The sequence below is a fragment of the Numida meleagris genome, chromosome 5 (assembly GCF_002078875.1).
Source record: "Numida meleagris isolate 19003 breed g44 Domestic line chromosome 5, NumMel1.0, whole genome shotgun sequence".
Lineage (NCBI taxonomy): Eukaryota > Metazoa > Chordata > Aves > Galliformes > Numididae > Numida > Numida meleagris.
The window spans coordinates 36,585,455-36,610,151 of NC_034413.1; the positions used below are offsets into that span (position 1 = coordinate 36,585,455).

A 24,697-nucleotide genomic window follows, 5' to 3' on the forward strand; every position below is an offset into this window, starting at 1 on the left:
TAACTACCTGAACGGAGGTTGTAGTGAGCTGGGGGTCAGCCTCTTCTCTCTTGTAACTAGTGACAGGACGAGGGGGAATGGCTTCAAGTTGCGCCAGGGGAGATTTAGGCTGGACATTAGGAAATACTACTTTTCTGAAAGAGTGGTCAGGCGCTGGAACAGGATGCCCAGGGAGGTGGTTGAGTCACTGTCCCTGGAGGTGTTCAAGAAACATTTAGATATAGCGTTGAGAGACATGGTTTAGTGGGGTTATTGGTGGTAGGTGGATGGTTGGACTAGGTGATCTTGTAGGTCTTTTCCAACCTAGCTAATTCTATGATTCTATGATTCTTTAAGTATGTCAATACCAAAAGGAAGACTGGGGAAAATGTAGGACCATTGCTGAATGAGGTGGATGCCTGGTAATGGAGGACACTGAGAAGGCAGAGCTGCTGAATGCTTTCTTTGCTTCAGTCTTTACTAAGACTGACCCTCAGGAATCCCAGATAGGTTTTTGACTCCCATAACATTCTCATAGGTAAGCTTCAGAAGAGTGAGACAGGAAAGTGGATTGTGAGGTGGACTGAGAACTGGCTGACTGGCAGAGCATAGAGGGTTGCAATCAATGGTGCAGTGTAGCTGGAGGTCTGTAACTAGTGGTGTTCCCCAGGGGTGGGTACTGGGTCCAGTCTTGTTCAACATCTTCATCAGCGACCTGGATGAAAAGACAGAATACCCTGGTAGCAAGTCTGCTGATGATACCAAGCTGGGAGGAGTGGCTGACATAACAGAAGGCTGTGCTGCCATTCAACAAGACCTGAACAGACTGGAGAGTTGGGGAGAGAGGAATCTGATGAGGTTCAACAAGCGCAAGTGTAGAGTCTTGCACCTGGGGAGGAATAACTGCATGCACCAGTACAGGTTAGGGGCTGACCTGCTGTAGAGAAGATCTGCGGAGAAGGACCTGGGGGTCCTTGTGGTCAGCAGGTTGGCCATGAGCCATCAGTGTGCCCTTGTGGCCAAGAAGGCCAACAGTGTTCTGGGGTGCATTAAGAAGAGTGCAAGCAACACGTCAAGGCAGGCTCTCCTCCCCTTCTATTCTGCCCTGGTGAGGCCACACCTGGAGCACTGTGTCCAATTCTGGGCTCCTCAGTTAGGAAAGACAGGGAACTACTAGAAGGAGTCCAGTAGAGGGCTACAAAGATGATCTGAGGCCTGGACCATCTCTCTTATGGTGATAGGCTGAGACCTGGGACTGTTCAGCCTGGAGAAGAAAAGACTGATAGCAGATCTTATCAATGCTTATTAGTATCTAACAGACAGGAGTCAAGTGGGTGGGGCCAGACTTCTTTCAGCACTGTCCAGCAACAGGACAATGGGCAATAAATGGAACATAGGAAGTTCCTATAAACACGAGGAAAAGATTCTTTCAGAGTGACAGAGCACTGGAACAAGATGCCCAAGGGAGTTGTGGAATTCCCTTCTCTAAAGATATTCAAAACCCACCTGGATGCTTTCCTACAGTAACCTACTCCAGGGAACCTGCTTTAGCTGTGGGTTGGACTAGATGGTAGCTCAAGGTCCCTTCTAACCCCCACGATTTTGTTCCCTTTCCTGTACAAAGACTCAAAAACCCTCAATCTTTCAGCTATGTAACACTGCTGGAATGAACTGAAGTTCTGGCAGTGCTAAAAGCAAGCAAAGCACTGTAAATGAAACAGTTAAAATAGCTTTAGCTCACAACTCGTCCATTTACAGGAGATTCTTTCAAGAAGGGAATATATCTGAGCTCCAGTTTGTGTCTCCTGCTTAAATTTATGTCTTCAAGCTATATTAACATTCCTCCTACTTCAGTCTCAAGTTTCATTACCAACAACCCAATACTAATCTGTGTGTTTGTGAGGTGTTTTGATGGTTAAATGTGCTGTGAAGATACAAAATTATTTTACATTTACAAGAAAATGTGAGATAATCAGGACAGGCCACAAAGGATGTGCTTTTGATAGCAGCTCCTTGAATCATAAGCATTGAAATGCTCAGCCATACTCACTGACATTTGTCATTTTATGGTATGCAAAGCAGAAAGCAGGCTTTTTATTAATTCCCTGAAGAATGTGGCTAAAATAATCACACTAACCTGAAACTACACAGCTGTCTGGGAAACAACATTAACTCTATGTATTCCTCTAGTCTTCGTCATCTATAAGCCACCTAAACTCACCTTTCCCCTCTGCCCAGGTCATTACTATGTTTCACTTTCAGCTTCAAATTCCGTGCTTCAAATATCAGTGCAGAGGCAGGACTCCGTGTTCCAAACATCCATCTCCTTATTTTCCCTAGCATTTGATCCAATAAGGTACCGGCGCAGAAATAGGAACAGAGGCAAGTGATGCCATAAGCGCATTTTTCAATGACAGAAAACATTGCTTGATATGACACAAGGAAACAGCAGCTTCAGACAGCAGCATCTGCCTCAGGAGCAAGCAGTTTGTCCATCGTGGCTCTAAAATCTGTTTTACTCTTTTTCTAATGTGTGCTACTATATATCCCCTCACTGTGCACTGCTATACCATAAAGGAATCAGAACTTCTTCAGCACAAGTCAAAATAACACTTTACGTGACAAATAGTCACCCTCATCAAAACTTCTGCAAATTCATCGTCATTTGAAACATAGTCACCAGAGTGGTTTTGTGACTTTGAATACTAAGAAAGGCTATGTGAGAAGTGGAAAACCAGGGAGCTGGAAGTATTTCCGCTTTATGAACTTCCTTTTCTTTTTCAAACCCATGGTAGCTTCTTCTATTGTCCTTCACAATCAGACACATTAAAAATGACTGCATAAAACAAAGCACCCAATAAGAGACTATCAAAAAAATATGGCCAGAACACTAACTTTTCCAGTATTCAACGTATTCAGTCAGTATCTTCAGAGTAGCTTTGAGAAACTGTCTTGGTATAAGATCCCTTATGAAATTCAGTTACAGAATTTAAGCTCTATTGTTTATCAGAGAAAGAGAATGCAAACACAAAATACAAATACAAACTAACCAGCACATCTTCACCAGATCTGTCACAGAAGCAAGGAACATCTCTGTGTGCAGACGAGCAAACTTAGAACCCAAAGAGGAGAGCCAGCAAGAACTGTTTCACTACGCAACCTACCAAACCTGGTTGACACACACTTCCTATGCAGCCCCAAGCAGTGAGAACTACAAGATACCAGCTTTCGCTCTGCTACTGGGAAGCTGCAAAGATCTCTGCAAAGCACTCCCTTAAGAACCAGGTGCATGAGAAGGATTTCTAGAAGTAATTCAGCTGTACAGTGCTAGAGACACTTCCAGGCAGGATGAGGAAGAACAGCCCTTCTCCCCGTCCACATTCATGCAATGCTGTTTAGAAATGGTTGTCTCAAATCAAGAATTTTACCCATTTGAGCTGGAAACGTTCTGGGACAACAACTTTGCTGCCTCTCTGCTACCTCAGAGAAAACTGAGATTCAGCCTACTCCAAAGAAAAAACTTCTCATCAAAGGTAATCAGAAAAGTGGAGAGATTTCCTTGGTATGTGTTGTGTTCTGCACTGAAAGAGCTATGCCAAGCTGCTGCCGATCACAAGATTCTGTACCTGAATTATGCACAGCTGAAAATAGATGTTTACTTTGGGCAGGCTACAACTGCAGCGACTTCAGCTGTGCAGCTATATTTGGAGCAACAAAATGTTCATTAAGATCATCTCATTCCCGAGCTAGTAACGAAGCTAGCACAAAAACCTTGCGCTGCATTCAGAAATTGTCTTCCGACAGCAACATCTTGCACAGCAGCTAACAGACCAAAAAACCGTAAGTATTTAGATACCTTAAAATTAGTACAAAGAAGCTATCTATCACTTTCACATTCAAGACATTCCTGACTCACACTGTGATGATCTTGTGAAATCATCTCATATCCAAAACATATTAAGCAACTATCACCTAAACTGAAGGATAATTAGTTGTTACAAACAGGCTACTAACACACACCAATTAAATGCAAATACATAGAATGGGATGTTAGAAAGTTCAGTAACAGCACTTACATTTATTTTATTTTTTTTAGTATACTGACTAGGAAAATCGTACTCATTTTTCCATACCCAAAAGGAGTCACATGAATGAACCCGTTAACAAAGACCACCCAAGATTTCTACAGCCAAGAAGTGCCAGCTGGTTTGGGCTAGCGAAAAAGCAACAGCGACATCTAGCGTTCATTTCGTATCAAGACACTGATTGCCAAAAATATTCCTATAACCCTATTAATTGTAAAGCATTATTTGCACAGGTAAGATGTATCAAAGATTGTCATACGGCATGCAAATTCTTGTCAATAAAGACCTACAGAAAATCCACATTTGTAAGAATTCGCTGGCAAAGGAGAGATTGGTCTCAGCCCTTCTAACTCCAATGTTTCAGTGCACTGCGCATGTAAATGTCCTCGATTGAACTGTTGCACAGTCTCAAAGATGACACACACCAAAAGTGTTCCTGAAATTTAAACAGATGATCTTCCATGCAAACCCATCCACAATACACCCACTTTTCTAATCTAGAAGAACCATATGAGCAAACTCCATAATTTCTGATTACTATTAAGAAACTCACGTGGAAATGATGAATGCTTAAAGTAGTTTCGAGACTGTTTTTGTTGACCAACATGCCGGCAGTGTACTTAAGTCATATTAAAAGATCTAATTTCCACATACTTGAATTTTTAAAGACCAAGAGACTCCCATTTGTTAAGCATCTTCAGATATGCATACACTGGAAGCTTTCCAGCAGCGTTACGTCATCTACCTTTCTAATTCTACAGAATCAAGCAATCAGTAGATAGCAGTAAATCTGGAGTGCAACAGAGCTGTAATACAGTAATTTCTCTAGACATAGTCCACAGATTTTTTTTTTTTTTTGCAAATAAACAAGTTGAAATAGGCTCAGCAAAACGTTTTCAATCAAAATGAGCGAACAAGATCTGAGTACTTGCTGAACTTGCTAAATTTTGATAGCATTTTTACTGCAATGTAACTCTCAAAATCCAGCCTGATTTCCCCACTGCCCCTATGAAATAATCACTGCATTACAGCTAGTCTGCCTTGGACTAGAACGTTTACCATATTTTGTAGTCCCCACAGCAACCCATACAGAAGCAAAAGAAACAGGTTTAGGAAATTACCTGGGATTACAGTTAGCTGAAAGTAATGAAGCTTGTTTGGGTCAGGAAAATTCACTTTACATGTACCTGTTAAGCAAAAAGAACAACTTCCATCAGATAACTGTTTGGCCATTATTGAGAAAACAAATATATCATCTTTCACGTCATCCAAATTAAAACCCTGATTAACCCCTACATTCCAGTTCAGTGATTTCCCATACTTTCTGTCTAAGTGTCTCTTTTCTATACAGTTATAGGTTACCTGCAGTAATTGAATTTAATTTCTCTGAGCTGGGAGGAAGAAGTTTATTTCCTTTCAGTAAACCATGTTGTCTCATACTTTAAAATGACAAAGGGAAAGGTCTTCTATATGGATGCTAGCTATAAGCTGAGAAGACAGCATACAGAATCAGCATCCTTTCCTTAGAGATTCTGTAACAGTAACACATGTACTTTAACATTTGATAATACACAGCAGTTTCCAGTCTTGCCACCACAGCTCTATTCTGGAAAGGATTTATACCTGGAAGGTGCAATTACAAGCATGCTTTACTGACAGCCTCACCCAAAAGAAAAGTGAAACTGCTGTGCAGCTATCACATTGAACAAAGCTGTTTCTCAGCCTAGCTGAGTGCCACAACCAGACTATTTATTCCATCTAAGAGCAAGTTTCAAACTCGTAACAGGCTGACAGAGCTTTGCCCTATCCCTTCAAAAACGAGCTTATGGAAAGTAAATTACCTTTTCAGGCTTTTGCACAAAAGTGAGGGGAGGGAGGGGGGAAGAGTCTACATTTTGTTAGTGCTTTCTGTAGTGAACTTTATTACAGAGATTTTACATTAAAAAAGACAACCAAAAAACTAACACCATATTGGCAGCGTGCACTTTTTAATTCGTGAGGCAAGTATTTCTCCCTACCAAAGCTCCACAATCAGTAATTGCTTAAATGTGATGAATGGATCACTCCAGACAGCGCAATTCTAGAACAACTGCAGCTGCTACACAGTTTGTAAATTAGCAGATGACTAGAAATCAAACTACTACACGCATATGCAACTAAAGATTGCCTCAAAACGTGCATTTACAACTACTACACATTTCTGTCCTATTTAGGTTCTATGTCACCAATTACACCTATTAAGAGTGAAGGCAATGGAGCAGCATCACAAAGCAAATGTGATTTTATTCTCAAACTAGATGAAATTAAGGACAACAATGAGAATGAAGAACAAGAGTGAAAAGAAGAGGAAACATCCATCTGTGAGGTTGTGCGGGGGCTGTAGTTAAAGTAGTCAGTAGCTGCAGTTCAACAGATGCAAATTCACAGCATAACAGCCCTTTGTTTGCTTCTGATGACACAAACTAAGTTGCCTTCTCATGTACAAAACTGGCCTTCTTTGATTACGGCAGAGACAAGCTGTCAAACTGGCACTAGAATCTGCGTATAACCACACATACATTATTACTCGTATTATGCAGCCTTTGGCTTCTGAATCCATCCAAGCTGGCTGTACTTTTTTCCCCTGACCAAGAAGCTACACAGCATCAAAAATATATAGATCCCGTTCGCCTATAAAAATACCTACAGCTGCACACAAACCCTGGCCATGCATTCACAGTGTAAAAGCTACAAACCCCGATAGACATTTCTCAATTGTATTTTATCCATTTCTCATTCATTATGCTATAGAAGAGTCTAAGCAAAACAGCTGAAAAAAAAACCAAACACTTCTGTGAAAAAACCTCTATAACTGTCTTTTGAAAAGAAAAGCATATAGAAAGGAAGGGATAATGCTTCACATTATCCCTTTTAGCTGTTTCTATTGTGTTTTTTCCCTTCAATTCCTCCCATCGGGCAGTCTGCATGCTGAGAAGCCTGATTTTTGAGATCTGACAGCTGATCTGGATTTAGAAGCATTAGCAAATAGAAGAGGCTCAGGAGAAGCAGCAGAGGTCTAACCTGGAGGGAAAAAAATGGCCAACAGTTCCCTCACATGGAGAAGACTAGACACATTACGGGTTACCTGCCAGCATAATCAAAGAGAATATTCACCGCTTCCCTCTGAAAGATAAGCATAAGGGCAAGGCACATTCACCCTTATGTGAATGTACAGCATGGCAGTAGCCTGCATGCACACTCTCAGACTGCAGCAAGCAGCTCACACCTCTTTCCCTGGAGGGGAAGTGTCTTAGACTACTCCAAAATACGAACATGGATGTCAGGAAGTTATGTAGAGCAAGTGACAGGCTCTGGAACTGCCTCCAAGCTGACTGTGTGAAAAATTCAAAGCAGAGATGGCAGAATGCTGCAGTTATGGTCAACCTTTGAGGGGAAAGAGAGCTCAAAAACAACTCAGCTTTGCCATCAACACTCACCCTTGGCAACAAACACTGAACTGCAGGAGTCCTTTATGAAAGGGCTTTGTGTTTTGTTATCTGATACAAAACTAACTCGCTGAAGCTAAAGATCAGAAAACATGTATTTGATTTTTAACTACCTATTCTCAGCTCATAGAAGCAATAAGCCACTTACTCTAGGCTGTTTAAAACCCATTTTGAAGTGTCCATGAACATTTTTAGCGTAACATTTGATGATAAAAGCTGGAAGGAGTGGCTGACATACCAGAAAACTGTGCTGCCATTCAACAAGACCTGAACAGACTGGAAAGCTGGGCAGAGAGGAATCTGATGAGGTTCAACAAGAGCAAGTGACAATGTGTTTCCTGAGACCTGAGCTGTTTTCTGCCCCTAAATTAGCATTTCCTGGTTTTGAAATAAGTTGAGACTAGAGGATAAACAGGAGCAAGGTAAGAAGCGTGCTCTTCAGCTCCAGTCAGCTTTGGGTGTCCCATGAGAAGGAAGCTCCCACTCAACCAGCAATCAAGTTCTGTAAGGTAACCAAATGATCGATGCTGCTTCCAAAGGACACTAGCAAGGATCCATGTCTCTGCAACACCTTAAGAGTGGGCAGAGTAAGCCTGTTCAAACCCAGGCTGGCAGAGTGTGGCACAGCTTGCCCCACAGTTAACACAGTATTAGCATTCATACTTCAGTCAAAATAATCACATCAACAGCCCTTTTCCCCTTAAAATGTATGCCATTAAATGCTGTACTTACAAGGTAAATTAGCTTCAAGTTCTGCAACCTCTGTTGAAAGAAAAAAACATACCATTATTTATGCAAGCATAAAGCCATTCTTGTTGTTGAAATTGGCAGATCTAATTTAAACTATGCTGTAATTATATTTTAAGTGAAATTTGATTTAAGTCTCACCGAAGATTTACCTTGAAATTTCTCTTTAAGCCATACAATTCATTACTAAAAAGGCTCATCTGCCCTGCAGATAAAGCGTTCCCTACTGTGATGAGGGAGCTCAGCTCTGCCAAGAGAGAAGTGGCAGGCTTCTGATACACAGAGCACTACCACTGCAAAAGGTGGCATCATCCTAACCTCCAAACTCATAACGCTCTAAAATACAGAAGGTCAAAACCCTGCTGCCTGCAAAACACAGGAGCAGATCAACCTCAAGAAGCAGGCTGCTAATCTAAAGGGGAAAACAAGTACAAGAGGCTCACAGCCTGCTGGAGCAGCAGCACACTCCAGCATCTACCTGCTCAAGTTATTCACCATCTTCAGCTACAGATTTCCTCAGGTTACACATTGGTTTCTTTCGGGAAGCCTCCAAGCATGACACTACTGCCTACACACTTGGGAACAGCTACTGAGGCTCTACTCAAGAGCACTGTCATATGAGACATCACCGCACCTGCGTAAACCAGCATTACGAGAGTCAAAACCCAAAAACCTTCCTTTCAAGCACTTGGCACAGCAATCAGGACCCATAAACACAGAAACAGCAGCACTCATTGCATAACTCCCCCCAAAACCTCACACCGTTTGCTATGGATATGCACTCCAATTCAAAAATAAATTCAAATTTCTTACTATTCATTTTATTTCCCATGCATAGAAATTCAAGGTCACTCATTTGGAAAAAAAAAAGTAATGCTATTCAGTTGTGTAACTCTTAGAAAAGTTTATTCCTAACTTCTTCTCTGCCATGCTACCCTCTTCAGAAGGCCCACGGTTTTCTCCCCGAACCATACTGAAGCCTTAATTTCAACTACTTGCACCTTTTACAAGAGTATGAATAAGATGCAGGAAGGCACCTCCTCCTTTTAATTTTACAGTTCTAGGAAACCTAATTAAGTGTATACTTGCATTTCCTATAGGCTTTCTTTCTCCACTTGATTTCTCACTTCACTTTCTCTTTTGCACAGAAACCAATGAATCATTTAGGCTAACAACAATATCTAAGAGATCCGAACACCAACTCTCAAAAATATACATCCAAAGAAAATTATAATTGAGCTTAAGATATAGGAAAAGTTTTTTGACACAGAATTCAAACAGATCTCACAATTTAAAGCTCACCAGCTCTGCAGACCTCTTCCTATGACCATGCTTACCAAACCTCTGTGGCAAGCACGATGCTTCATGTATTTCTTCAAGCATCGGGAAAGCAGGACGGAGGAATGATAAACATTTGGAGTAGTGCTTACTACTGCTGATCCAGTGCTGTGGAAACCTCACAGCATCTCAAGTCCAATCACAGTCAAGAAGGCTAACTGCCAACCAGAAGCAAACTCAGGAGCAGCACAGAGCCCTGGACCACACTGGTAAGGCGTCCCAGGGAACTCTGAAAGGCCACAGTGGAAGTGCAGACAGTTGCCAGAGCTTCTCCGCGGAACATGCTTGATGCAGGCAGCCCAGACCCTGACTAGCTCCCTATCAGCCAGTTTGATGTCCCTGAAACCTTAATCTATCTGATGCAGAAGCACACCTAAATCACGTGTATTTGCAGCATCCTAGCTCTCAACTCAGTAACCACTTGCCAGAAGCAATAAACTCAGCTGGACCTGAACTGGCCCTAACACAGACAAGTAGAAGCTTCAGCAATGAAGAATCTCACTGCACAGGGTTACCTGCATGCACCACTCCAACACCAGTATGCAGCGGTTTAGTTTAGTGGTCCCAGATGCTATACTGAAAGGGTGAAAAGGCAGGGGTTGAACTTAAACCTGTCACAGGCTTTGGATAAACTGAATGCAAACTGGTGACATCTCTCAGCAATAGCTCTCAGAACTTCATGAAAGCTAAGCTACACACGAGCAACCAGAGCTATTTATAAATGATTTCACAAACAGTAATTCTCCCTAGTCATGACAATTCTCAGGCCAGAAATAGGAACACACATTCCTGACAAGCGTATAGGCATATGGTTTATGACAGACCCATGTGAATGTTATATTCAGCAACACAAACCATAATCGAGATGATCCGCTCTGTCCGCTTCCCCCAGCTCAGCAAGGCAGGATATAAGAGCGTTTGTTTACTAGCCTTGCTACGATGTCAAGCCACATGCTTCCCACTGCAGCACAAGTGCACAGAATGAAAGTTGTATTTCCTCAACTGAAACAAACATTCTCACCCACAGCAATACTTACTTTTCCCTGCTTTTGCCCCAAAAGCCCCTATTCTGCTTTTGTCTCCTGTTTGACATACATCTTTAACACTGCTAGAGATGAACACGAGTACTCTGACACTCTAACAAAAACTCAACTCTCTAAGTGTTGCTTCTAGTTGTAAATTGCTGTTTGTCTCCTCGTTCTTACCCATCTATCTTCACAGCTTTTCACACTCAGCTCCTCTGAACTGTGCAACTATGCAGATCAGTGCAAGAAGTCAAAAGATGTGCCTGACATCAACAGGTTTCCAGAGAAGATTTCTTCTTACCCGCTCTTCGTCACTTCATTCCAAATACTTGTTCTAAACAAGACACTATCACATCACATGCTTTGGATCCTATACATTAATGATGTTACAAAGTTTATTACCCTGACATCTGTAAATAGAAAAAGCCACCGGGGTTAGGAATCTTAACTCTGCAATATATCACTTGATGTTTCAGGTATACTGAAAATCAGAGCCATAGGAAGTGAAGCAATACACTGAACCTTTATCAGTGAAGTCCTAAAAGAAATCTCAGTAACAGGTGTTTTTGTTTTTGTTTTTTTGTTCTTGAGCCTTTCTTGTGTCTTTTTGGTTCTACAATAGCTATCACAGGCATGCTGCAAGCATTTTATTGCTAATTGCTAGTTTCTCCTTTAATAACGTATGCCACTCATTTATCAAGAAGCTTTCCACTGTCTTCTCCCAAAACAAGGGCTCTCTCTTTGGAGGGCTTAAAAGCATTGTTGAAAAGGAAATGCTTTTGTGAGCAAGTTGTGCAATGTGAAGACACAAATGCAGCATTTTCAAAACAATATCTCTTAGAATTTCAGGAGTGCTTAGAATGTCTTTAATTCAGCTCTCAGAAGTACAATTTTAATCTCCACCTCTCAATTTTCCTCACCTACCACTATGACAAGTGATATTACAGTACCTGAAGGTTTGAAAAAAAGCCAACATAACAGATTCTCCTAATTTTTATTTACGGTGCACATCTACCTCATTTCTGAGATCAATTTCTCACTTCCTTTCCTTCAGAATTGTACAAATACACACTTGAAATATTTTCAAGTTAACTAAATCTGGTTGTAAATTCAGACACATTGAAGATGACTGAAGAATAAACAATGTTAACTCAACATCTTAAGAATTAAGTTATTTCAACCTGACATTTGCAATCAAAGTAAACAGTGCCAGTAAGATAAAACTAGATGATGCTGACATGTTGTCATTTTAAATGCTTTTTTTTGTAGTGCATTTGTGATCAATATATGTATACTTGGCTACAACTGACATCCTGGTAAGACTGTTGTTTTTAATTCAATTTTGTAGTCATGCTCATTAGATAACACTAATCTTGCATAATACTTCGGCTTGTTCACAGCTCATACATTTTTTCAGAAAGGATCTGCCACTAAGCTCAGCACTTCAAAGCTTTGAGCATCCTGCAGGAGCAGGCACATGGCCACTACTCTTCACTTGATGAAGCTATTCCTCAGAGATGAATTTTAAGCTCTTTTAACATAAAAAAAAATTGTTTGTGTCCACACTATCAACCTCAAGGCACAGCAGCACAGAACACCTTAACATGTCAGTCACTACCCGGTCTCTTCCCAGCCCAAACCTCCTCATACACTGCAAGCAGCTAAAAATCATACCTACATTATCACTTTTTCCCCATTTTAAGGCTGCATCATTTAGGCAGTTGGTCTATACTTACCCTTCAGAAGTTTGTGAGCACTGTCTACACTTACCAATGGCTGTGGTCACAGCCATCTAGCCCACTGACAAAATGCCACTCATCTATATGCCAGTCTGTGCACACAACACATGCATGACTGCAGGGTTATCAGTGTGACAAATGTATCCTTCAAGGAGATCATATAAAGCATTCCTAGACTGGACTCCCTATCATCACAAACAAGGCCATCTTTACCCACAGATAAAAACAAAAAACAAAACAAATCAACACAATAAAACAACACTGTCTGGGTGATACCTTTAATAAAACTGGCCAAGACGTTTGCCTGCAGAATCCATCAGACTATCACCAGCTTTCCATGGATCAGGAATAGGACAGCATCATTCCAGCACATCATCATCCTTGAGCAGGCAAACAACTTTCAGACCTTGGGTTATATGTCACCACCAACTCCAAGGGCTAGGTGGGATTTAGGGTACAGTGCCAAAATCATCCTCAGCTAAGCTTCCAATACAGCCCATTATATGTATTTACTGCCCTGAAGGCCAATGCACAGGTCAGTTGTTTGCTGCTCTCCTGCTGACTCAGAAGGAATTGCCTAACTTGAGGCCAAAAAGGATACAGGTGTGTTACGGAAACTAACACTACTAAGAGGTACAACAGAACCTGTTCAGATCTCAGCACAACTGCTGAGGCAACAAGGACAGCTTATGCTGGACTTTTTTTTTTTTTTTTTTAAATCTCCCCCTCCACTAGAATTTCTTTTCGTTTTTGTGGATTATTTTTCAATTCACAGTTGCCAGGAGCTTGAGTTTAGCCTTTCACCCATTCTGCAATCTCTGTGTTTGATACCTCCAGCTTATAATGAACATCAGTAACAAGTTCTCCTTACCACTACTTTTACAGGCTCCCCCCAACTTGGTTTCCAATCCTGCACAGCCCTGTAAAGTTGAGCATACAAAGGGCTATTTCAGATCCATACGATAAAGCAGCAAAAGGCACCTGCACTGGTTTAAATGCAAGCACCCTCTGTATATGCAGACCTTCAGCAGGCAGTCCCTCGCTCACAAACTCCTCCCTGCAGACCTAGATAACGTGACCTGAAAATACCAGCACCATTACAACACATCACTCAGGTTCCCAGCGCTGCAGATGCTGCTTTGGCTGATGGATCTTTAGTGGCTAGAGCAAGTTTAGAAACTTTTGTACTCATCGCAGTACCCATCCAGCTTAAAGTGAACCATAAAAGATGGTATCTCCAAAAAGGCTTTGCTAGTCTAGCTACTAGATTTTCCACTCACTCCCAGCACAGTTATACTGAACTGATCTGCTTCTGCCATCAGTTCCCATTCCTGTCCAGAAATCATTCAAACCAGACTGACAGCTGTTCCTACTACTCTTTTGGAGGATAACGTGATACAGCTTTCACACACAATCAGACCACGATGTAACACTCACACTTGTCAGAGGATGCTGGCAGTGACCTGCTCTTAATATTTGTTAGTTTGGCACTCAGCTCATTCAATACTTAGCCTGTGCTGGTTCTATAATGGTAATAGCAATTACAGTTTCAGTAATGATTTCCTATAGCTTACACTCTTTGCTTCCCCTGCAAAAGAAGAAAGATGCACAGGGTTTTAGTCATAAAAGTGAAAAGCGCAAATGCTCTAAGGGTACAGTAGAATTTTTTATGGCACTTCAACTATAACTTCTGGTATACCGTAAAGTGTACTCATACTGCTATTTTCTCTGAAGTCTACACTTCTAAGGCTAATGAAAATCTCAGAAGATATGCATGTAGCATTTTGGTTTTGTAGTTTACTCTGGTTGAAGAGTCTATTCTTCCTGTCTGATGTTCTTCCCCCTTCAGAACTGGAGCTAAGTGAGGATTTCCAAATTGGAAGCCTCAAGCAAGCTCTTTTTTTGCATCAGAGTTTAAAGTGAATTGAAACTCTCTGTCCTTACAGAAATATAACTGAGAGAAAATTGTGAACATAATGCTCTTACTGTCTACGGGAGGCACTTCCCAGTGCACTGAAGTATTAGCAGCTGCAGTGAAACCAAGTTCCATCAGAAACTACCCTAATTAGAAAAAGCCACATGTAAAGCAACAGTTCAGCAACACCATTCAACCAAATAGTTCAGAGCAACTTCAAAACACTGATACAAGCCCAGAAAGCATGAATATTTTGTTTGACTCATATGAATTCTAACCTTAACAGCTTACACATCAACAGCAATATACTCACATCAGATCATTTTTAGCAGAAACACCAACCTAAACAACACATTTCTTGCCACTAGATCAAGATGCACAGCTCCAGCATTGAAATACTCAACTATTACCAGAGGGATTAAATCAGAATTTAGGCCCACTGTAATTGCAAAGCACCAGCACTTCAGGATTTTTATTTTAATAGATCATCTAAGCTACAGAAAACTGAAAAGAGCTGTCCTCAATTTCAGTATAAAATAGTATAATTACAGAACCTCACAAACAACCTCATTTGCCCTGAACTGCCACAAAGGAAGAGGCTTTTTTCCCTCACCAATGCGGACCTAGATATAACAACTTAAAGTAGCCTTCCTGGGACACACAATACAGTGCTACAAAAATGAGGGGTCAATTTTTCCATTCTCTACTTCTTATTTAATGTCCAGTGACTCAAGGTATGAGAAAAAATTTACAATAGATTGTTGTTTTTAAAATGTTTAAGTTTATTGGCTTTATCTTTACCATTAATGACAAGAACACTGATGTTACTTTCAGGATTTACTTTCCTTTCAGTTTTTTTCCAACCCCCAAAAAATCAAATCTGATATTCTCCTTCCATATGTTTAGTCGCATTTATGTGTCAATTTTTTTTGTTTCCAAACAGTGACTCCATTAATAACACTTTACAGTTCCCAATGATGGATTAATTTTTCAACTGAGTAAGTGGAGACTTTTTAAGTTTTGCATTATTCAATGAAAATAAGTGTACTGCATACAAGGAATTGCTGGAAATTTGATGTATACCAATATATATGTATATATTTGACATATGCCAACACCCTTCTCTCCAAACTGGAAAGATATGGATGGGTAGACTGTTTGACGGGCAAGGAACTGGTTGTGAGATTGTACCAAGAGAGTGGTAGTCAATGGCTCAATGTCAGGATGGAGATCAGTGACAAGTGGTGTCCCTCCAGGACCAGTATGGGGCCAGTGCTCTTTAACATCTTTATCAATGACACCAACAGTGGGATTGAATGCACCCTCAGCAAGTTTGCAGATGACACCAAGCTGTTTTCTGTGGTCAACACACCTGAAGGATGGGATGCCATCCAGAGAGACTTTAACAAGCTGAGCACTGGGCTCAGGTGAATCTCATGAAGTTCAATAAATTTAAGTGCAAGGCCTTGCACCTGGGTCATGGCAACTATCAGTACGAGCTGGGGGATGTAAGGATAGATTCCCAAAAGGGATCTCGGGGTACTGATGGATGGCAGCTGGACGTGAGCCAGCACTGCATCCTCACAGCCCAAAGCCAACTGTATCCTGGGCTGCATCAAAAGTAGCATGGCCAGCAGGGCGAGGGAGGGGATATGTCCCTCTGCTCTGCACTGTGAGACTTCACCTGGAGTACTGCGTCCAGATATGAAGTCCTCAGTACAGGAGAGACATGGATCTGTTAGAACACATCCAGAGGAGGGCCACAGAAATGATCCAAAGAATGGAACCTCCCTACAGGTAGAGGCTGAGCGAGCTGGGGCTGTTCAGCCAGAAGAGAAGGCTCCAGGGAGACTTGAGAGCGGCTTTTCGGTATCTAAAGTGGGGCTACAAGAAGGAAGGGGACAGACGTTTGCACAGGGTCTGTTGTGACAGGACAAGGGGAAATGGGTTCATACTAGAAGTGGGCAGATTTAGATTGGAAATAAGAAGTTGTTTTTTTCTTTTTTTTTTAATATTTTTATAGAAAGGGTAGTGAGGCACTGGAACAGTTTGCCCAGAGAGGTGGTGGAAGCTCCATCCTTGAAGATATTCAAAGTCAGGCTGGACGAGGCTCTGAGCACCTGATCGAGCTGTAGGTGTCCCTGCACATTGTAGGGGGGTTGGACTAGATGAGTCCCTTCAAAAGATTCTACAATTCTATGATAAACTCCACATATAAATCGTGAAGTCAGTCACAAGCAATTTCAAACATACTTCTGGAAATCATTTTATAAAAAATTTGGTATGGCACACTGCCAACAGGTCTAAAAAGTATAAAACAAAATTTAAATGTAAGTTCCTTTCACCTTTAACAAGCAATTTATCTCGAACAGACACCCTCCGAGTGGAATCAGAAGCTGGATTGGATGCACGGGGTCCTCTGACACCATCATCCCGCTTCAACTTGCTCGCCAGAGTTAGCATTACTGCTGTCTTCAGTCTAGAACACAAACATAAGAACAAAGTCAATTACCAATACTCAAAGCACTAGAGAAGGGGAAGTACAAAAATAGGGTATAGTTAGACCAACATTATACAGCTCTGGCCATATTCTTAGCAGTCAAACAAAGAACACAGCCAACCTGACTGCAGTTAAAGACATGTACAGACTGGAGTGTTTGAAGAACAAGAGTTTGTTTCAGACAAAAATACTGAGAGAGCTGCAGTATATTAGGCGAGGAGGAAGTTGAGTTTTTGCTGGCAAAAGGTCAGAGTTTCATCACTGTTCACAACCTTGTTTCACTGCACCATTTACCACAGCGAATCACTGCCTGATATCACTCCTCCAGAAGAATCACAGCCAGAATCCCACAGCCACATCCCCAGCCAGACAACCTGTTCCCACCATCCTCATCTGTATCTCCCATGACAGCATTCAGAAATGCTTTTTGGGCAGCCAAAGAAGAGAGGAAGGGGAGGGGTTCCTGGAACTACTACACAGCACTGGGAAGCGAGTGTTGAATCAGATAGTGGCACACAGCAAAGAGAACAGATTTACACTGCACAACAGCGACACAATGCACTCCTCACAGCACAGCAATGTAGAAAGTTACACATGGACATTTGGTAACTGAAACAAAGAAAGATATTTGCTGCATCAGTCCTCCACGTCAGAAAATGACTATGATGATCAATCACAGCAAGAGTTGGAATGAATGCCAAAGTCTTAAAACTAAAATGCTCTGCCTGAACATTTTGACACTACTCCTACTTTAAGGCAGTTCATTCTTATTAGAAGTTTCATTTGTATTGGAAGCGTGGCCAAAACCAAAGTTCTGCTGGCAAGATCAATACCCTTTAGGGCCCACCACCACTAGAGTAATAGAAGTAACGTTTATCCTTTAGCCATACAAGTTAATTGAGCACAATAAAGGTAAAAAAAAACTTGTAAGAAGTCAGCATTCGGTCTTTATATGAGCTAGCTTGAACAGAAGACCGGATGGTTATGGTACGACAGAAGTCCCAAGACATGAAATGCATGCTCATGCAACATCAGCTTTCCATCAGTTGAGCTACTCACAGTGCCAGCAGTCAAGTGAAGGAACCACTGAGATGAAGCTGAGCACAACATAACATGACAAGACTAGAAACAAGACTTATGTCAGCTTTAGCTCTACATATCTTGTTGCTTCATTCTTTCTTTGTAAGCATGCCTTGAAATCATCAGATCAACTGCAACAGCAGTTGGTTTGCTGATTTTGTTTGTTCCAGCTGCAAAGAATCAGGTGACAGAAAAAGCATCCCTGGCCTGCCATTAATATTGGCATATCTGCAAAAACAGCCCAACAGCCCTTCAAGTTTGTGAGAAAGCTGATGGATTTATAACAAAACACATCAGCACCAAAGTACCAGCACAGGGAAGAGGAGAAATCAAACAACCACTGTGACACTCAGGTATTCAAGGCAGAGGGCTGGAATTAGATGAGCTTTAAGATCCATTCCAGCCTAAGCCATTCTATGATTCTGTGACAAGAAGAACATAACAAATAACTGAGTAACAAGGTTTAAAAGAGAAGGAAAACATGTGTTTCACAACAGTACCCAACAGCATGACACCCTGATAAGATACACAAGGTCAAATTCTCTGAGGCTGACAGGTAGGTGTGTTAAAATTTCAGATCCAGATTAAAAAACAGTAGAATTTGGAGCAAAATGTAAGTCCTGTATGCCCAGCTGAAACAGACTCAGTTGTTTTTTTTCCCCTCTCACATTGTCCCAAAGAAATAAAAGAATAAGCAGACAAAACACCCTGCTATTCCACAAAGGCAACAGCTGGTTTTAACGAGAGGAAAAAAAAAAAAAAGATGGGAAGAATCAGGGAAATAGTGACAGACTCCTAAAAGCAAAACAACAAAAACAGAAAAGAAAAACCTGCGAACTGCAGGCAGCCCCCTAAAGGTGCCAACTCCAAACGAAACCAGTGCCAGTGGGCATTAAGCACCTCACTGCCTTCGCAGACCTGTGTCCTAGAAAGCTGCGGCACCCAGGAGAAGACGAGCACCGCGGGGAAGTGACGAGCCTCTGCGCTGCCCCCCTGCCACTGACAGAGCCCAGGGAAGGGGGAGGTCCGCAGCGGGCAGGGGCTGCACGAGTTCCCTGCAGGCCCGCACCGCCGGGCCTCTCGCTCTTCAGCCTGCGGCAAGCAGACCAAGCCGGAGCCCCGAGGCCTGGCGGGCCGGAGCCACACCGGGAAACGCGGGCGGGACCTGATCCAGACCGAGAGGCAAGAGGGGCGGCCCGCACCTACCTGAGCGCAGCGTCAGGGCCCGGCTCCCGCGGCCAACACCATCCCGGGGCTGGCCCGGGGCAGGGGCGGCGACGCGACTTCTCCTCCTCCCTCAGTCGCCCGCCCGCCGCGCCGGAAGTGGGCGGGGATGTGGGCAGGACCCGTGGACGCCCCCTCCCCTCCACCGGTAACAGCGGCTTTCCCGGCGTCAGCCGTCGTCTCGCGAGAGTTGGGGGTGCGCGAGCGGCGTTCGCCCCCCGCCGGCCGGCGCCATTTTGGGCGCTGTGCCCATACTCGCTTAACCCATTCGAGCACCAAATTAGTGGGAACTGAGATCTGTGTGAAATCGTAAAAGTACATTTAAAAATGGAAAGTAAATGCCTGAGATATCCTGAGCCTAGACTAATTTCACCACTTGAAACCACTTCAGATACCGTCGCCATCATATATACATTTATATATATATATATATATAAAACTGGAGTTTTTCCATCCCATAGCATGGAATGAAAAGGGGAACCAAAACTAAGCAATTAGTGAGGCATCCAGGTTGGAAGGCTTTATAAAGCAAACATACAGACCAGACACGAAGTTTGGCAGGTAGCAACTAAAGTTCCTAAAGATTCACAGGAGCAATATTGCTTCCCTTCTGAAAAACTAACAAGCACCAGGATTTAGCTTAATTAAATCTATTTAATCCAGCGTAGAACTGCATCTCAGAGACTTCAAATTGTACTAGCTCTTTCATGGGCTTGTTGTACAAGATTGAATTGACTGAAGAGCGATTCTCCAGTTTTAATTCCTACGTATTGTGTTCTTAGATGAAAAGATTGTAACTGAAAGATGAAGAAAGAAAGCAAGTGCTCAGGAAAACCTGCTCTCTGCTCTCTGGCTTCAGGGTAGAAGGCAAGAAAGAATAAAAAAGCCTCAGTGTGTGTGTACATATGTTAACGATGGCAAGACACAATGAGCGTCCAAACTACATTGAGATCACAGTTCTAAGATCCCATAACACCTGGTAGAACGTACAGGGCAAACTGAGGTTGCAAAGTCAGCCTCAGTGCTGGCAGCTCCTCGCTTTTATGTGTTTGCCTCATAACATCAACATCCTGGAAAGAGAAATATGAATGCTCAAGATACTGATGTATATCATCTGCTTTTGCTGATTTGTTTCCCTCCTGAGAAGCACAGCCTGTTACCAGAATCTACTGAGGTTTAATAAGGTCCAAGTGCAACGTGTAGCATGTGGGTTGAGGCAATCTCAGATATGACTAGACTGGGAGAAGAACTCCTTGAGAGCAGCCCTGTGCAGAAGGACTTGGGGTCCTGATGGATGAAAAACTGGACATGAGCCAGCAGTGTGTTCTTGCAGCCCAGAAGGCCAACAGTATCCTGGGCTGCATCAACAGAGGGGTGGCAGCAGGGCGAGGGAGGGGACTGTCCCCCTCTACTCTGCCCCATCTGGAGTACTGTGTCCAGCTTTTCACTGCAGCACACTTTCTGAGCATGTCCTGGTTCTCTGGATGGCATCCCTTCCTTCAGTTCTGTCAACTGCACCACTCAGCTTAGTGTCATCAGCAAACTTGCTGAGTATACACTCAATCCCACTGTCTACGTCATTGATAAAGCTGTTGAAGAGCACTGGTCCCAAGATGAATGAACCCTTGAGGGACACCACTCATGATGGGCCTCCACCTGAACATAGAGCTGTTGACAACAGCCCTCAGGCTACAACCATCCAACCAATTCCTTATCCATCCAGTAGTCCAGCCTTCAAGTCCATATCTCTCCAATTTAATGATAAGGATGTGGTGTGAGATCATGTCAAAGGACTTGCACAAATCCAGGTAAATGACATCAGTTGTCCTTCTTTTGTCCATCAGTGCCAAAGGGAGGGTGGCTTTCTATTTTATCTTCAGGTATCAGTAGCTGTCCTCCCTTTTTCTACAGTACAGCAGTTCAGTTAATGTCTGGTGGCTGTGACCTGTGCTAGGATTAATAAAATAGTTTTATGAGCCAATTCATAAAGGTGCTGTCAACAAACTGCTGTCTCCACTAACGACTAATTAAAGGCAAGCCAATATTGTCCAGCACAGTCTGTAATGGTGACAGGTCTCCTTGCACCTTCTGCCAATTCCTCTTATTAGGGAAGAGCAAAACTCAGCATCAGATGTTCGGTGACCTTCTGGAACTACTGAACAATTTCACTTTACTGCAACGTGAAGAAAAGTCTTTGGAAATCAGATTAATCTGAGCCCAAGGCCTGATTATTATTTTTCTACAGCATTGTTGTAAGTCTACAGAGCAAGACAGCAGTGCTGTGTACTGGAAGCAAGTCTCCTGTTTTTGCTGTGATCCCTCTCTACCTACACAAACTCCAGTCTGTTAAAAATGAAATAAATGTGTTGTATATATACAAAATAAGCATCACAAAGGATACATGGCAGCACACATGCTTCCCACTGCCATGTTTTCTCAACTCATAGTTGTTTCTTTTGCTTTGCACTTGAGTTTTTCTTTTCATTCTCCTACCTCCTTTTACTCCTGAGACTCGAGGAGTGTAGTGAAAGGTACTCCTGAATCTCATCTCTCATTACCCAACAGTGAGGAGACCAGGATCTCGAGAAATACTTTCTGCAGGAAGGAGAGAACCAAAAGTACCAGCTGATCTGGAGGAAACTCAATCAAACTGCTCCAGTGAAAACTTTCCCAGTGAGTACCTCACAGCAGGTACTACATTACACATTTAAGCAATCAAAGCTAGCTATTTTCAGAGGTGCTGAAGAGATGAGAGTCTCAAATTGTTCAGCAGCTAAGGAAATAATTGCAGTTTATTAAGCAATTTCATTATATTAGAGCTATATTTAGATATTTGTGTCAAGTATTACATCAAAACACTAATGACTAGCTGAAAACTGTTAGTGGTTAGAACACGTTGATGCGTATTTCCCATTCCCATCACAGTTTCTTTAACCTGGAAAGTATTTCATGTTCCACATGGCAAAAAATTGAGCAGTTCCAGACATCATCTCGTGTGTCAAATAAAACCAAGACTTTGTCTCATTTGTATTTCAGATAATTACCCAACCATTTGCCACTGCCCAGCAGTGACTGTTCCTGAAGCTGAAGAGATTAAACAAATATCTTACATTTAAACTATCCCACCATATAAAAGTATTTATGGTTTCTTATGTCCTTTTTGGTCTGTTTTTAAGCTTTTATTTAACACATTCTTCTCTCTGTTGGAAGAAAGCACAGAAGTCTGCTTTTTATTAAAAGTATTAGTTCCTTCCTTAATGGGCAATTGTGTGGGTTCTCATATGAAGTCAGGAATGAACAAAACCAGCCATTATCCTAAAACTCCCTTGTGACTTTCTTAAATGCAGCTTTTCTGTGCTCTTATGCTAGCTCTATATCCAAACACATTCCATCTGCTGGAAAGTAAAGTCAAAGTCCCTGCTGCAGATACGCACCAGAGATCAGACATCAGTCCTGGACCAGCAGCAGCTGAGTGTTTGGGCAGAGCACAGGACATGATCTGTGTTTTACTGGCATTTTCTCAGCATTGGTGATACTCAATGTATTGAACAATGCTAAAAACTGAAACCAAGCTATTTTAGGGGGCAAATGAAAATCAGACTTGTGGTTCTTAAGGGTTTTATCTTGAGAATTATATTTTAGCATGACTGCTACATGATTACTTCTTCACATAAAACTGATATTTTATCTACCTTAACAGTATTTGCCTTCCTGTTTGCCTATAGCTTCCAAGCCATCCCCATTAACTGTGGAACTGTGATACCCCATCCACACAACAGACAGAGTACAGGTAGATAGAAAAGCAAGTTTGTTTTAATGTCAGACAACAGATGAAAAGGAACAGGAGAATACAGTGCCTTGCGGGTTTAACTTTTTTTTCTTTTTTTTAGCACATCCACTCACCAATGTTGGCCTTCAGGAGTCAGCTTGTTTTCTAAAGAGGAACATGGTCTCTCTGGATCTTTAGGATCCCCTTAGGAGCACTGTACACACAATTGCAACAAAGCAGTATCAGTTCTGCTCAAAAGACAAAGGCAGCTAAACCAGTTAAACAAAAATTACCTTTTCAGAAGAAAACAAAAAAGGCAAAGAAGGAAGCATTACTGATTCTACTGATTCTTCCGGTGTAAGAGCTGGCCCAGGAGACTTGTGATCCTTGAGGCACATGAGTAGTGAACAGGCAAAAACAAACAACAAAAAAACCTGCCTTGCAGATAATGTGACACCCAAGCTCTTGCTATTGCTGCACTCTGAATGAACCTTTGCAAAACAGTGCCTGTTGATTCAGACAGCAAAATGTCGCTGTACAGTGACATGAAGTCAGAAAGGAGATAGAGCTTACGCTGCCCTCTCATTTAATGTGCAAATCCAATCCTTAGTAGGCTGTATTTTAGTAGTGCACAGAAACTCGAAGCAAATAAGCAAAAAAAGTAGAAGCAAGAAAGAGAAGCAAGGATGTTCACTCACAGAAAGCTGCTTGGCAAAGCATAAAACTGGCTTTCCTGAAAGAGAAGCAAAATTGGAGCAACTCCACTGTCTTTTCCACCACCTGGGGGCGCTTGCTTAGAGAAAAGGGAAGGTAACACATAAAACAATGGCACATAAGGCAACGATGTCTCATGTATAAGTAAGAAATTTCGCCCCAGTCTGTGCGCTGGTCATCTCAACAGGCAGAGCGCTCTCGTGCATAGCCATGAGACTCATCTCACACTAGCCACCTTCTGCTCAACTGCTCATGGACTTGTTAGGCCAATCCTCCTGGTGCATCTGCTTGAGTCTGGTCCAAGAAGGCAAGGTCCAGAGGGAAGGACACGGCAGTTCCTTACAGGTTACCATTAGCAATGAATTAGCATCAGTCACATCTCCAAAATACCTCCAAGGAAGTACGGTAGCTGCTGTCCATCTCAAACTTGAGGCAAAAGTCAAGACTCAACCACAGAGACAATTACTCCAGCTTAATGGGTCTTTCTCAGAAGTAGAAAATGAAGGTCCTTTTTGCAGGACCAGGGAACTTGCCAGGGTCAGAAGAGCTTTGATTCAGCATGTCTCAACCTTCATGTACTGAACCCTGTCTGAGAAATGGGGTATGAGAGCAGGAGACAGTTTAGTAGGAAGCTTGCACTGAAAACAAATAACTCCTCTATTTCTTTTCCATTTCTTTGTTAGAAAACAAAGGTAAACCCATTCAACTTACATTTTGAGAGTTCCCTAAAATGTTTCCAATCTCCTGAGGGATGCTAGTTCTGCATTTGTACTCAGAAGTGCTCAGCAAGCCAGGAGAACTGGGATCACACATTTTGCCCACAGAAGAGAAGGAGATAAAAACTTGTCAGGCTGCACATTTTTAGGCCCTTATACAAAGGTGGGTTGAGGATATATATTGTTTGTTTGATTCTTTTTAGATAAGACATCTGATTTAAAGTATAAAGTTAAAAGCAGTGTGATATTACACAATATGCAGTGTTTAAAGAGTGAAGGAAACTGGTGAACATGCAGGATCGATATCCCTGGTGTGGCAGAGATATGTAGGAAATGTACTCATTGCCAGTCTTTGCTTTCCACCACCTTGTTTGCTTCTTT

At 42.2% G+C, this 24,697-nt stretch overlaps 1 protein-coding gene across 2 annotated transcripts in view; it reads right to left on the reverse strand.

Moving 5' to 3' along the window:
• UBE2F (ubiquitin conjugating enzyme E2 F (putative)) overlaps nt 1-19,260 on the reverse strand; it is a 71,761-nt gene extending 52,501 nt beyond the window's left edge. Inside the window, exons 1-4 of one of the 2 annotated variants that reach the window (XM_021399789.1) lie at nt 19,100-19,255; nt 16,659-16,792; nt 8,282-8,311; nt 5,186-5,251 (exon numbers count right to left, since the gene is read on the reverse strand). In XM_021399789.1, the coding sequence (XP_021255464.1) occupies nt 5,186-5,251; nt 8,282-8,311; nt 16,659-16,776 (214 nt within the window). In that variant the 5' untranslated portion in view covers nt 16,777-16,792; nt 19,100-19,255. Of the gene's footprint in view, nt 1-5,185; nt 5,252-8,281; nt 8,312-16,658; nt 16,793-19,099 lie in introns of both variants that reach the window. The other variant, XM_021399790.1, reaches the window with a different exon arrangement.